The 15,437-nt window shown below is 38.8% G+C and overlaps 2 protein-coding genes across 2 annotated transcripts; one reads left to right on the top strand and one right to left on the bottom strand.

The window, feature by feature from the left end:
* Window positions 1-2,190: 2,190 nt before the first annotated feature.
* Window positions 2,191-5,567, bottom strand: slirp (SRA stem-loop interacting RNA binding protein). The gene is made up of 4 exons (XM_071914353.2): window positions 5,484-5,567; window positions 4,709-4,767; window positions 4,519-4,626; window positions 2,191-2,678 (listed from the first exon to the last, which is right to left on the bottom strand). Exons 1-4 carry the CDS (start codon window positions 5,548-5,550, stop codon window positions 2,610-2,612), a joined length of 303 nt encoding a protein of 100 aa, XP_071770454.1. The 5' UTR covers window positions 5,551-5,567; the 3' UTR covers window positions 2,191-2,609.
* A 206-nt stretch (window positions 5,568-5,773) lies between these two features.
* alkbh1 (alkB homolog 1, histone H2A dioxygenase) lies at window positions 5,774-12,704 on the top strand. Its single transcript, XM_071914354.2, has 6 exons — window positions 5,774-5,911; window positions 6,902-7,010; window positions 8,247-8,409; window positions 9,692-9,782; window positions 10,467-10,660; window positions 11,444-12,704. The coding sequence occupies exons 1-6, from the start codon at window positions 5,774-5,776 to the stop codon at window positions 11,859-11,861; spliced, it is 1,113 nt and encodes a 370-aa protein (XP_071770455.2). The 3' UTR covers window positions 11,862-12,704.
* The last annotated feature ends 2,733 nt before the right edge of the window (window positions 12,705-15,437 follow it).

Genomic DNA, 15,437 nt, shown 5'->3' with positions numbered 1-15,437 from the left:
CATTATGGTTAATATAGTACTAAATCAGATTAAGGCTGATATTTTTATTAACAAAAGGGTTTGCAAGATACATGCACGATGAAGACAAATATTAATTTGACTTCACCCATCAATAATGGTCCGGTGTATGTGTTATTATTACTAAAAAATCATGTCTTGATCGTCGCAGTTTCATCAGTCTCACCCCAAGGAGGTTCAGGATGACGTATAAAACACGCGTCACACAGTGGTCAGCTGTTCATCCAAAAGAGAAACTGAACATAGACATAGAATAGGTAGAGCCATGTTATTCCCCTGTTGCATGGTTTGGTTTTGTTTCACAAGTCATTATGATTATGGATATCATAACATTTCCATGAAGTCAAAGGAATGAATTCATTAAACCCTAAGCCATGGCAAAGTTTTTTGACAATCATAAAATGTCATTACAAGAACATACTTTTCACATTCTTACATAATGTGAGTTACATTTTATATGGGGAAAAGAAAAAATACGACAAAAGACAGAGAAAAGGGACAAAGACATGAAAAATAGTAAAATTCCTGTATTATGCATTAGTATTCATATACTGTATCATACCTGAGAATTACTGATTATCTCTAGTATTGTTTTTTTCTAATATGTGGAAGGTTTTTAATGTTTTTTTGTACGTTTTCTCTTTAGATAGAGAGACAGTTCTGTCTATGCAAAATGCCCTGATATTTTGGATAGTTTGGATTTATGTATACGGAATTTACCAAATAGGCACAAAAATGTAAGAAGATTATCTAATGAAGACAGACATGAAACAAGACCATAATTTCTTTCATAGGCCTAACTGAACAATGCAGTATCTATCCAGGATATATATGGTTGGATACTATGTGACTTTATGCTTATATCTTGGCATGTTCACTGTATTGACCTCTAGTATTAACCTATATTTTATACTCATGTAGTGTCTATATGCATTTATATTTTATATACAATTTGCTGTCTGATAAGATTGAATACTTCTTGTGGGTTTTTTTCCATTGTAATATAGTTAATTGAATTATGTATGCAAATTAGGCAATGAGATGACATGAAATACATTTGTTGGCTATATGAAGGGCTATGGTTATGAATCTCATTTTCATTTTGGGATTTGTCTTTACATTTGAACTAATGTTTCCTAAAAAATATAATTCCTGTTGGCTCTATAAGTGTGCTCGACTGTGCAGAAATGCCTCAAGTCTGAGTCTTTTCTCCAAAAGAAACGTAACAGCACTTTTTCTGAGTACGTTTCTTCTAGTTGCCTTGGGTATTGTCAGTAAATGTGGTTGAAGTTGTTTTGCTTTGTGCACTCTTTGTTGAGATTTGATCCCTCTCACCATGGGACATCTGTACCTGCGAGGTAAAGCAGGCATACTGTATTTCTCAGTGAAAATGTTCATTGCATAAAGCGGAAACTTTTCTAAGGCGTCAGCAGGGGTTTTTGAGAGCGAATACAGCTGATAAGTCTAACCACCCTTTCAAATTTCCTAGTTTTTGTGGCCTTGAGGTTATCCAAAGGCACCTCTACTAAGTATTAATTGAAGGATGTGAAGGAGTTTTAGTTTTCCATTTGTAATACATTGTAAGAAATGAGTACGCTATCGTTTCCTTGGCTTTTTTCATGATTTAGAGCAATAAAAACTAGAAAATTCCAGAAGGTGTGTACTTTTCATATGCGCTGTACACTGAATGGTATCAAAAGGTGAGTATTACAGCTACCATTCATGCTAGCACTGTTTATATCTTCCTCCCAGACTGAGGCTTCAGTATCAATACCTACCACAACTCAACAACACTTGGTACCATGCAATTGAACAAGTAAGGCAGTGGTTCTCAACATGGGGTCCGGGGACCACCAGGGGTCCTTGAGGGGGTTCCAGAGGGTCCCCAGCAAATTGATGAATTGCTAAATTCACCATCATTTCATTTACAAGAAGTTAACACAATTAAAGAATGCAGAAGAATGATCATTTTGATCATAGTTTCACTGTTATCTCTACCTACAATACAGACAGTCATGGGATTCTGGACAAAATCATATCTAACAATAAAAATATTCTCAGATTTGGGTCCTAGAGAAAATATCTCATAAATGGGGGTCTGCGGCTCTAATGTGGACTAAATTAGGAGTCACTGATATGAAAAAAGGTTGAGAATCACTTAAACAAGGGACATGAAAACACAATCTGTTTTATTGCCATATGTTGGGAAATTTGCCACAGCTGTTTGAATAGGTAAATTATATTAAATACATCTACCTATGAAGTGTGTATTATCTGGCCACTGTTGACAGTGTGTGACAGGATGGTGATAGGAGATGCAGCAGTAAAACACCAATGACAATAAATATAAAGACAATCATCACCATTACAAGTAGGAAGGACTGTCGCCTTATACAGTTGACAGTGACACTCAGGCCCAGATTCAGTAAAGGTTTTCACAGGGAAGAGCAGAGTGTCTTCCATCCTAGACGCTCACATCAGATCAGAGAACGCTCCAATTATACAGTCTTAGTGAATCTGGACCCGAGAACGCCGACGACATAATAGTGGATCATTTTCTCTCTCATACACACAGCGATTCACACACGGCTTCAGTCTTCTTCGCCGTATTTGTTTGACTTCTGCCCTGGAAACACCCTCCTGTTCCTCTGAACCTGGAGCTGAAAGGAAAGAAGACGGTAAATCCATCTGTATACAGTGCATATATCACAATATTTTTTAGAATTTCTCCCATATTCCATTCTGCACACATTTATTTTTTTGGGGGGTTTGCTTATTTTAGATCCATATGCATTGGCATACTTTTCATTCATACATTTCCACATCCATAGTGGTTAGTAATCCATCCCCCTCACCCATATTTCTAACAAATACAAGGCATATAGAAATTGTCAGCAGGATATGTTTATATTACGGCTGCAGCTATCGATTATTTTAGTAATCGAGTATTCTACTGATTATTCCATCGATTAATCGAGTAATCGGATAAGAAATACTTTTGCTTTATTAAAGAGCAATAGTAAATATACAAAAGAGAAAAGCTGTCCGCACGAAGCTGTCCATACGACACTGTGATTTACTGAAAACGAGGTGAAATAATAATTATTATTGATATTTATTACTAGGCCTAAATATCATACAAGTTCATAAGACTGGCTAATGTACATTTATTTACTATGTTGAAGGGTTGCCCTACACCTGCTGACCCTACTCACTGCAATCAAACTAAACTGAATATACCTGCTGTATTGGACTGGTGCATTTTAGGCTCCAATTGCTACTTACACCACCTGATATTTTGCTTTCTGGGGTATTTTATGCATCACTGTGAGGGGAGTAGGTGTGTGTGTGTGTGTGTGTGTGTGTGTGTGTGTGTGTGTGTGTGTGTGTGTATGTGTGTGACTATCATAATAATAACATGAATGAAGCTCAGGCTTTCACAAATTGACTGCAGCATTTTATTTTCTGTGGTTATTTTCTTGAGCAAAACTTAGCTAACTTAGGGACATCATAACTAGCCACCATATTGATTTACGTTCTTAACTAGCCATTACATATAGCCATAATTAACGTGCATTCTTTACTAGCCTTCATCTCATCCCGTTTTAATATTAAGTGCTGACTCCGCCCACCCGGGCCAGTTTCGGCGTACGCCGGTAGCAATTACAAGTGGACCCTATCCTACAGTCCCTGCTCTCAGCGAAGGGAAGGAGCTACGCTGTGTGGGAAGCGCTGTGACCGTCAGACCTCTCTGGATTAGACAAGCAAGTAGAGAAAACCGGCATCAGCCGAACCAATTTATTGCCAAATGCTTTGGGATTCAACACATTAACATTGCTTCCCATGGTCAGAAAAAGTCGGCAGATTTGTTGCTAGTCGCTTTTGAGAAATAAAGTCGCCAGGGGGGTCTGAAAAGTCGCTAAGTCTAGCGACAAAGTCGACAAGTTGGCAACACTGGATCCGAAACTTTGGAGACTTTCTGTCGTTTTCTCTGGCCTGTCTCTTCTCTTCGCCCCTCGCTATTTTCTCTCTCTTTCTCCAGCGCGTTGTGCAACAGTAATAATCATCCGTGCGAAACACTGAGTGTGTATATAGTTATATGGATTAAACGAAGCTTCGATGCAAAGAATTTGCATCGATGATTTTTAGTAATCGAGTTACTCGAGTTTCTCGAGGAATCGTTTCAGCCCTAGTTTATATAGCCCCATAATTGGTTATTTTATTGCTCTATTGTGTTTATTATTTATGCTGTTTTGTTGGCTACTTTACATTCTATTTGTGTGCTTCTATTCCATTTTCTTTTTATCTTCTTTTCTTTTCTTCTTTATTCTTTACTGTATCCTATTACTATTTGCTGCTGCAACGACCCAATCAGGACAGGAATCATTAATTTCATCTCATCTCTATCTCACAAATCAAAAGTCTACATGTCCATCAAGTCTTCAACAGACCACAACTAGCAAAAAACGGATATGATCAGTCTTTTTTGAAGACATTTACCCTGGCTCCCTCCAGTACGTGTGGGTCTTTCTGAAGCGCATTGTTCAGGCCTTCCTCTGTTGAGTATCCAATCCAGCAGAAGCCTCTGTGGAAGCCCGTCTCCTTATCCTGGCAGGACAGAAAACACAGTCACACACAAACCATACATTGGATTTTTTTTACAATTCATTCTAATACTGCGAGAACTTACAAAAGGCAGTAGACACTTCTTCACATGGCCAAACTGTCCAAAGTACTCCCTCATCTCCTCTGAAAAAGGAAAATGACACTGAGTGATGGGCAGAAGTCACGAGTTGGCTAGGCACCAATATTGCATTCAAAAGTCCCATGGAAAAAATATGGCAATTTGATGGTTCCTTGCTTATCAGTCAAGGCAAACACATGGTAGAGCATGATTTACAACCTTTCACAAATCATTGGGGTCTTCAAGAAAATTCAGCATATATAAATAATCCACCAAGCAGCACTGTATTTCAGTAAAATGTGTTGGGGGGGGTTTTAGAATTTGCTCCCACTCTTCGCTAGTTACTTTTTCTTTACTTTATCTCAGAAGATTGTGGGAGAGACGCCAACCAAATTGAAATTCAATTGATATATGTGCTACTTATTATATTGTGTGCATGCCGAATTTAAAATTGTCCCCTTATTATTCAGAAAGGGTCAGACATCATGTTGTACCGGGTATGTATGCTTGTCGGTAAGCAAGAAAACGTTAAAATTTCAGATTGTTTAACAGAGTTTGGCGAGAGCAAGACGGTCTCTCCACACCGCATTTTTTAAGGTAATGTTAATGCTCCACACAGGCACGTAGCGGGGCTAGTTAGCTAACCTAGGTGGCTATGACAGTAATGACAAGGCTACACTTTTAGCATACAGCGGTGTAAAAATGTAAGTTATGGCCTATAGTCCCGTGTCCCACATAGCCTCTAATAGGAACGGTGCTTGGAAATTAAATTTCAACTCACTGCTTGCTATAGTCCATGGTACTTTAGACACAAACACCTCGAAGATTTTCTTAGACGGCGCCGCCATGTTTCGTCCTTGGCCACTGACCTATGACTTTTATCACGTGATGCAAACTGGGACATGGTGACATGGAAAAATATGTCGGTTTGCTATTTTACGCGTAAAAAAATGTGTTGTTGTATTCTGAAAATTGTGTTAGTATATATTATTTTAGGTCAGGTTAAAATACGTGACATTATAGACGCGTTCCTCTGTCATGATATGCTTGAGATGAAAGGTCAGTTTAGTAATGGCCAAGATGGCAGCCTCCATGGTGGAGCATGGAGAAGATGCATTTAGGAAATTATTCAAGTTTTACAAGCGAAGAAACCCTCCCCCTGATTTCAGCGATGTCATTGACTTCTCGAAAGGTTTATGGAGCGACAAGGTGAGGGAATATGTTTAACTATATAAAAGGAAAAAAAGGCTTGGGTGTGTGGTAGCTCTGCTGACTCGAGATAGTGTTTTTACAATCTGACACTTGCTACCTCTGTAGACTACACTGTATTTTGTGGTAGTAAAATCACCCGCAAATATCGTTACACATTTCAAAATTCAATTCTAATACGATGCTTTTGTAGGTTACAATCCAAACAATAGTCCACGCTGGTATGAAGCGTGCACGTGCCCTATTTCCATACAAAAATGAGGTTTAAAAGTGACTACAGCCTCGTTGTAGTCAAATGTGGGACCAACTGCGCAAGCGCAACGGAGAATGAGGACCGTCGACCTGCTGAGCCACGGCAAATTTCATGCATTAGACCCATTATTCACTTACGGATAGCCACATGTAACGATTTATTAGGCTATCATTGGCCTTTGAGTTTGCATGATGTCTGTCTAGATTCTGTGACATGCTGTTGACAGATGCAGTTGCAGATTCAGTCAATTCAATGAACTGAATGAATTGATGAATCTAATCAATTCATCCATACAATTGATAAGATTAGATGAAACTTTATTTCAGCCAGGAAAAAGAGAATTTAAGCACACAATAGCAGCAGAAAATGCCTATCCCTACAATTTGAATTAGTAATGCATACTTAAGTAAATAATTAGTAACATCTGTAACTAGCAACTGGAAATGTTACCATAAATCTTAGTAAGCCGTTTCTTTCCCATAGTTTCCACATTTATAGTGTAATTGTTGGAATTGTCAGCAGCATATTTCTATCCTACTTTATTGCTTTTATTGTTTTATTACTATATTATTTCTACTATTTGTTTTGCCCTGCTGAATCCTATTACTATTTGCCGCTGCAGTGGCCTAATTTCCACAGGGCTCAGTAAATTCTCATTTTATCTTATTTAACTGGTTTACACATAAAATGAATGTTGGTGCAACTTCCAGTGTGTGTGTCTGTGTGGTGACTGACAGGTGGTTTCTGCTAAACTGGATGCTGCTGCAGTGAGTGATGTGGAGGCCAGGAGGGTTGGACTGCGGCCTGTCAGAGACTGGAAAGCCTTTGGTCTACAGGGCTACCCAGGTAAACACACCCCGTCAGGTCTTATAAGGTCTCAGCCTCTGAACAGTGTCTTTGTACCAAGATTATCAGAATGGACAAAATGTGACATCAGATTTCTCAGACTAATACCGTATACAATATTTTAATCAATAGAGAAACCCAGATCTGGTTGAAAGCGAACATGAACATCAATACAAGATTCTCATTTATAATAGATTTGTAAGAAGTAAGGTTTGACCATTATGAGTTTTTGAAGGCCAATACCAATATTTTCTGCTGATCGATTTAACCATTTTCATGCCCAAAAAATTACAAACAAAATACCCCAAAAATTACAAACAAATAAAAAAACACAAAAACTCAGTGTTTCCTCCAGATTTGTATTCTTGACAGGGTGAAAAAGCCTCTCTAATAGACTGTTGAAAGTAGGGTTCAACTGATATGGATTTTTAATGGTAAATACATTTTTATGCATACATTTTATTTTAAATCAAATTTTATAATTACTAAGTATATTTATATCAATTTTAACCATAGAATTCCAAGTATTCAGTGTTTCAGATTTTTTTCTTGTCGGGGTGGAAAAGCTTTGGAAACAGCGTTTAGACCATGTGACACTGAAACTCTCCATTGAAACCCAGAATAATAATATGAAGACTAATATTACTGTTAATAATAATACATATTCATGCATACTTGTGTAGAGTCTGATCAAAATGCCTCATTATCGTCTGTAATTTTATTATGTTATTGATGTTTTTATTCTTTTATTCTGGTACTGCTTATTTTATTGTGTTGTATCTACCACACTGTTTATTATAGTCCTCCCCCTTATTTTACTGTATTTTGTATTTTTTTTTTATTGTATTTTATTTCAGTGCTGAATTATTTTTGTTCTGTTGTTTTTTGTTGTTTTTTGTTTGTTTTAGCTGGGTTTTGAAAACTGCTATGGAAATCATGTTTATTATTATTAATAATGTATTATTATTATTATTATTATTATTAATAATAATAATAATAATAATAATAAAACGTTATTCAATTCAGGTTGAGGGCTTCCCATAGACAACCAGTGTAATGGCATGTAATCAATCACACTGCATTATACCAGGTGGACGACACTGACTGGACCAGATCCCATCTCTAACTTACAATATCATCTAGATATATTGGAAACCAATTATGTTTCTAACCCTGTTCAAGATGTTTCAATATGCCGTTACATAACCCGGTACTGTCCTGTATTCTGTTGTTCAGGGTTCATCTTCATCTCCAACCCCTTCCTGCTGGGCTCCCAGCCCTTCTGGGTCAGGCAGTGTCTGAAGAGCTACCCTCAGAAACCCAACGTCTGTAACCTGGACATGCACATGGCGCCCGCCGACACCGAGGATATCTGGGGCAAGAGTGCAGATGCCCTCAGGTGATACTGCCCTTCTATTGCCCCTTCACTCTGACAAATCTCACATAGATTGGACTGGTTTTATCTCGCAGTATTCACTTAGAGAACCAACCCTGGGCCAGTGCACTGCAGTTTGGTCATGCCTTAAAGCATTTTCAGTAGTGTTTTCCGTTGATGTGACGACCTCTGGCGGCCATATTGGAGGTCCTCGAATAACCTAAATTAAACAGGCCTCTGTTGCACAATTGAAATATTACCCTAGTGTAAGATTAATGACTTAAACCTGAATTTAAATGATTTAAAGTAAGATTTCATCAATTAACAACAAAAGAAATCAAAGATGTTGGTGTAACCCACCCTGCATTTCTAAATTTACGACTCAGCTGTTGCAACAGTATGAAAAAGACATGGTTAGTTTCAGTGCTGTTTTTGACTGGGAACTATGATCATTTCATCACTGATGTATCCGATTGATTTTGTGTTTAGATAATCACTGTGTTCTTGCAAACACATCTGATTTGTGCACTAGCTAACATATCTAGTAGAAGCTAGCATTAGTAGTGGATAGTAGTTGCATGTTAACATTAATATTGCTGACTTTTCTAAATTAGCATGTTGGCTAGTTAGCTAGCTAACAAAGCCAAAAACCAGCAGTTTGTTCAGGTTAACTGAGCTGACTCTTCTCAAGCTATAACTCAGAGTGTTTTGGCTAAAAACAAGACAATGTGCTGTGTCACAGTAGCCTAAATTTGGAAGCAAATATACCTCATCAGAATATTCACTTTTACTAACATTACCTACACCTTTACCCACACCTCATCAACCTTTCTCAGGTAGCCCATGTCTCTTTTGTAGTCTGGTTGTTATATATTTAGACATTATTTGCACACAGAGCAATTCTCCAATGGTTCTCCATGATGGTGCAAGCCGTGATTGCTAGATGATTTGTGATGCAAAGCCTGTATTATGGAATATTCTGTCACCTACCAGCATATTTTAGTGAAATATTTCCAGTATGAGCATTTATACAACAGTCAACTGGATCACAGGGTGTTCTATTCATGCTCTCTTTCTCTAGCTCTCATTAAGAATTTACTCTGTGTACTGGACAGCTCACAGGTGTCAGTCAACTTTCCCCAAGTCTTGCACTGTTGGCCACAGCTGGAGAATAATTCACGATTTGTTATTGAGGTTGGGGAAAGCGTCACTTCTTCCACCCCAGTTTTCCCAGCTGCCCTGGGAATTTGAACCTGTTACCACCAGCATGCCTCTCTAACTGCCCTCTCTGTTTGAATCCCTACAGGTTACCTCCTTCTGGTAAGAGGGAACCCAAGACACTGCTGGAGCGGCTTCGCTGGGTCACCCTGGGCTATCATTATAACTGGAACACCAAGGTAAACACCCCACCTCGTTCTCTAATAGGATGCTGCAAGTCAGGTCAATGCAGATAACGATACCAGTATTTTTAATGGTAAATACATTTCTATGCGCACAAAATACATTTTACTGGGATGTCTTGGTGACTCGGTGGTCTAAGGCAGTGGTTCTCAGTTCTCTCATGTAGCAGAATGACTGTTTTGATCATAGTTTCTCTGTTATCTCTCTACCTACAATACAGATAGTCATGGAATTCTGGACAAAATCAACAATAAAAATATTCTCAGATTTGGGTCCGAGAGAGATAAGATTGCACTTTTCCACCATGATGATGATGATGATGATGATGATAATAATAATAATAATAATAATAATAATAATAATAATAATCTATTTTGTATATTATTTACTGTATTTTATTTTCTCATTATTTATCGATGATATTAAGTGTGAATATGAGACTAAATGAATTTTAAAGATGGACATTATGTGCATTGTACTTTCCCAAACACTACAGGATTGAGAGGAGGTGGGACTGAGTATCTGTATGGCGACACATTGCATTCAGCTGATATGGATAAATCATTTCCATTGCATTTGAAGGAAAAGGCCTCTGACTCTTCCTTCATTCCCTACACGTACGATGGACGTACGTGTACCGAAAGCTCAAAATGTTTTATTTAATGTTGTTCCATTCATAGACGTACTCGGCAAATCATTACACGCCTTTCCCGAGCGAGCTCCACGCGCTGTCCTGCCACATAGCAGCCGTCTGCGGTTTCCCAGGCTTCGACGCGGAGGCGGGAATCCTAAATTACTACCGCTCCGATTCCTCACTAGGAATCCACGTGGACGAATCCGAGCTGGATCACACGCGACCGCTGCTGTCATTCAGGTGAGAGGAGGGAACAGTCCTAAAGCCAATACCGCTGAGATGAAAGAATTCTAATATGATACAGGGTTAGACAGATATGTGTTTTTGAGGCTGATGCACTTATTTTTGGATTGATGTTTTGTGTTGATATTCAGTGTGACATGATAATAAAAACATATTGACTAGTTGTGGTCAGAGAGGAACCTCCATCATATCAGAGGTGGACTACACTGGACTGTATCAGATTTTTAATGTCCCGATCTGTCTAACCCTAATAATGTTATGTAGGTAGTATAGGACACTGTAATTAATATTTGATGTGTACAGTTAACATGAATAACACTCCTACAAATGGTTTCTTTCTCTGGGAGATAAAGAAAGGTTGGTCATGTGCACAATTATTGATTGGAGTGTCCTATACCATAATGACAACATATTAATTTCCTAAAGTGATTAGTATTTTCCTTTTCACACCCAACTGATAATTTGTTTTTGACACATTATGTGATTGGAATTGTGTCTTATAAATATAACATACACAACATGTTAACTTTAATTTGAAAACTGCACTAAGGAATTTCACATGTTGGCAGCGAGAGGTAACTGCTAGAATTTTGGACACTTTTGGATTTCACTCTTAAATTTTGATTTGTCAGATTTCCCGCTAGCTCTAAGCTGATAAGATTGGATTTTTACATAAAAATCTTCCCTAGTGCAGCTTTAAAATAAAAGCATTGTAGAATTGTTCTTTTTCCTTAACTACTGAAAACGAATGTAACACACGTGTCTTGCTTTGACTGCTAGTTTCGGGCAGTCGGCCATCTTCCTCCTCGGCGGCACCCAGAGAGAGGACCCCGCCACTGCCATGTACATGCACAGCGGTGACGTGATGGTGATGTCGGGCCCCAGCCGCCTCCTCTACCACGCTGTGCCGCGCATCGTGCCGGCACCCCGGGAAAACCCCTGCCGCCCGGCTTTAGAGACACACACCCAGGAGGAGAGCGCTCTGGTGGGGCCGGTGTCCGAGGAGGACCGGACGGTGTGCTCCAGGTACATGGAGAGCTCCAGGGTGAATGTGACTATCAGACAGGTGCTGGGGCCCGGGCAGAGCTTCCCAGAAACACTCCCTCCTCGCAACTGGACAGATGCAAGCCGGACAGAGGAGTATCACGACGGGTCATCAGATGGAGAGAGCGGAGGCCAGAAGAGGAGGAAGACGTGAAGTGACTCTAGTGATACTGTAGAGACATAAAATCCTCCTGAACACCTGGCTTCAACATGCATTTCTAGATATGATTTTGCCAGGTTACATTTGCGCCTGACATTAAAATGCCTCTACACATTGAAATCGTACTTCTCTTCACCTTGTCAAAACACTTAATACTTAGGCCTGGTACATAGTTAACACAAGGCAGGCATATGCTAACTGCTGCTGGTGACATAATCCAGCTCATAGTACAGGCAATCCAAACCAGTCTGAGGTTATAAACCACTTATCCACATGGGGGCAGCAAAGCCACTAGCCTGGAGCCAGTCCCACTGAGTGAGGGATTTAAAAATGCCTACTGTAGAGTTATGTATACTTTTATACATTATCAATCACTGCTAAAAGAAAACGCTGAAAAGAAGATGCATACGTACATCCTTTAAATAGGTTGTGAATGTAAAGTGGGGAATATTAATCTCTCGTTTTGCCCATGTGGAACTTGCATGAAGAGAGGCATTTCCAATATTTTTGGATGTGAGTAGTTCATTTAGCGTGTCTATTTGAAACGCATGACATTGGAACGTGCGCTAGTGTCAGGTTACAAAATTTGGACTACTCTTTTTGCTATGTCAGAATGCGAGAAATACCTCTTGCATCGCTCTTTGCGTTCTATGCATTGCTTGTGCAGACTACGTAACAGGCCTTTGGCAGTAACCATCTCATCTCGCTTGTTCCCCATCCACCAGTGTCCTGACGATCCATTTTTGACAAGTATGTTACAATCCAAGCTGCCTGAAAGTTGTTTGATTTGTGTTTCCTTATTTCTGTACACTAACATTTAGTTCCGTAGTTGCTATATGTGGATTGCAGACACACTGCATTTAGACTTTGTTGTTAATGTGGCCAAATGCGTCCAGAGACCACCTCCAGAGGTGGTTTGGATGATCATTATGTGTTTTTTTTTCCTCTATTTGAATATCACCCAGGATGCGTGTTAATGCCAGGTGGGAAGGGGGTCACAAACAAAAACATAGATGCTTACATTATATTTATATGGTTTAATGGAGATGGTGTGCAATATTTAAGAAAAAATAGAAGTTGAAATTTTTCAAATCAGACAGACATAGATGTCCCAGTAAAGCTCTGTTTGGGCTGTTGCTTGAAGAGTTATATTTTGCATAACTGTGAGAGGCATGCAGAACAATGATATTGTTCTGTTAATCAGTCTGCATTGTAGACTAAGTAATGTGGCTATTAAGCTGAGCAAGTTTTAAAGAGTGACTTTTAGTTGTATGGTAAAATGAATTAGAGGAAACAAAGGTCGTCTTCATCAGCAAGTCCTAGTTCTCTGTATCTCAGGGTGGTTGGGTTTTCTCTAATGAGTTGGAGGAGGGAAACCTTCATGACCCTATAGAATAAACCCATGTCACACATTACAGGATGCTTATGTCTTTTTTTAATAGGCAAAAAACTCTAACCTCCGTAACCTACCTCCGATTTTTCTGAGCATTTCCTAGCAACCCCTGTTTCACACTACATTTATATTCACATTCACACTGGGAGCTGCTCAGTACGACCAGTCATCTGCTGTCAGCCAGTGATCATTTCAAATTGAACTGTTCTTTGAATGACCAATTTGTAGAACAAACTACAACGAACTTGCGACAAACCTATTAGACCCATTTCACAGACGGGAATCAAGTGCAGTCCAGATCAAAAGCAAAGATTTTGCAGAAATCGCTTAAAGTACCCCTAGACTTGTCCCAGGCTAATTTTAGCTAATGCTGTTTAGTAAAAAAAATTTGTTGAGCTACTCCAGAACAAAACATGGCTTCTAATCTGCAAGGAGACAGGATAATCCCTAGATTATTTTTTGATAGGTCTCTGTCCAGTTGGTGTTGAAAAGCAGTGAAAACTTTTAGGCCTAAAGTCCTTTTAAAGAGTTTTTAAGGAGTCACTTTTCCCAACTTTGCCATATGATTTGTAATGACACTTCATCAGTATCACATCACACATTATGAGGGCCACAACACATTTTTCTCTCTGTAATCTGACAAACTCCCCATCATGCACCTGTCCTATGTAAATGGTGCAGCTGCCACTGCACCCCGATTTTTTTTTATTATCCAATAAAAATTGTTTCTCAGTGGACTACCTATGAAAACAATACTTGGACCTTCTAATGATTGAAAAGAGAAATTTGAATTTCCTAAGTAAAAATGCAGCAGTAGTCATGCACTCTAATATGATTTACCCTCACTCTGTCACCCATTTTGTTGTTTGGTGGTGTATCTTTCTTATTCCCGTAGATATCTGGCCAAGTGTAAATGACGTGACATCACATTGAGATAATTCCAGTGCAGCTACTATGGAGTTTAATAGCAGAAAATGTTTCAGCGACCTAAAACATCAACAGTAAACATCAGGTTTTGGTGTCAGTCCCTCAGAATCAAAGACCGAGGGCTTCTTTCTAGAGCCGCCATTTTGTACAGATTCTGAACTCCACTTGCTTCAATCTCTATAAGCTTCCCATGTCATTTTATGGATCTTTTTCTTGTTCTACTGTTTTCCACCACATTGTGTTCTGTTGTCATTTACACTGGTATGCAAACCAGTTGTTTCTTTGTGCATAATCTTGATTTTTGTTGTTTCACCTGCAAAATCAAGTAAGTTGCTGTTCTTCTTTGTGCGCTTTTATCATATTTTCTAACTTTGATTTTTATCGTTTATCACTGCAAAAATAAAAATAAAACAACAGCCCAAGCAGTAAAAAAGGGGGTTTTAAACAGGGTGTCAGAAAAATTTGGAATCACGAAGTTCACACCGTATATTTTCTTCTTCTTGCACTTGCCTCCCCTGCACACCAGGATTTCTGGTCTCTAAACTGAGGCGTGGGTCCGAATCCCACTTCTTCTGACAAGCAGTTTTGATACTCCTTTGTATCTGTATCAATGATTTCACAGATGCAAAAAGTGTATGACCAGCAGATGGCTCACACAGCATGCAAAACTGGAGGGATGAAATATGTATTTAATGGCAGACTTGCATTATTGTGTTGAATTTGCCATTATTGTGGTGGATTTCAACAATGCTACAAATAGATTTGTGTTTAAACACTACAGGCATAGACATGTGCTTTGATGTTGTGTTTTAATCTTGTTTTTTTTTCTGTATCACTGACATTTTTAATGAAGTGTGTTAGAAATAAAATACATCGTTAATAATGATAATGACTTACTACAACAATGACACATCATTACTATTATTTTTATTATTTGATTAACAATATATACATACAGACGCACATATATCTTCATACCAAGACACAGAACTTTCCCTGTATTTATTGGAGTGGAGGAGGAAGGGGAGGCAGGAGAGAAGAGGAGCAGAGTGGGAGGAGTTTGTAGTTAACAGTTAAGCACAAGTGTTTTTGCAAACTACTGCAAAGATCAGAATGTGTTTGGACTGAAGAGTAACTCGGACACTGGCATGTACCTGGACCAGAGAGTCAGGAACGGATACCGGAAAGAATCCGCACAGCGGTAAACTGGGACAGAATTACATCGTGCTAAAATTATCCAGTCATCTGCT

This window comes from Centroberyx gerrardi, chromosome 17 (assembly GCF_048128805.1).
Source record: "Centroberyx gerrardi isolate f3 chromosome 17, fCenGer3.hap1.cur.20231027, whole genome shotgun sequence".
NCBI lineage: Eukaryota > Metazoa > Chordata > Actinopteri > Beryciformes > Berycidae > Centroberyx > Centroberyx gerrardi.
The sequence above is the reverse complement of the archived record's forward strand: the minus strand, read 5'-3'. Positions and strand labels throughout refer to the sequence as shown.

Bases quoted from the DNA above. Each gene is read 5' to 3' on its own strand.
- slirp (XM_071914353.2), bottom strand. From the start codon at position 5,550: ATGGCGGCGCCGTCTAAGAAAATCTTCGAGGTGTTTGTGTCTAAAGTA. The intron at 4,627-4,708 runs GTAAGTTCTCGC...CTGTCCTGCCAG, and splicing joins AGAAGTGTCTACTGCCTTTT to GATAAGGAGACGGGCTTCCA. The intron at 2,679-4,518 runs GTAAATGTCTTC...CTTTCCTTTCAG, and splicing joins ACGTACTGGAGGGAGCCAGG to CTCCAGGTTCAGAGGAACAG.
- alkbh1 (XM_071914354.2), top strand. From the start codon at position 5,774: ATGGCCAAGATGGCAGCCTCCATGGTGGAGCATGGAGAAGATGCATTT. The intron at 5,912-6,901 runs GTGAGGGAATAT...GGTGACTGACAG, and splicing joins AAGGTTTATGGAGCGACAAG to GTGGTTTCTGCTAAACTGGA. The intron at 8,410-9,691 runs GTGATACTGCCC...GAATCCCTACAG, and splicing joins AAGAGTGCAGATGCCCTCAG to GTTACCTCCTTCTGGTAAGA.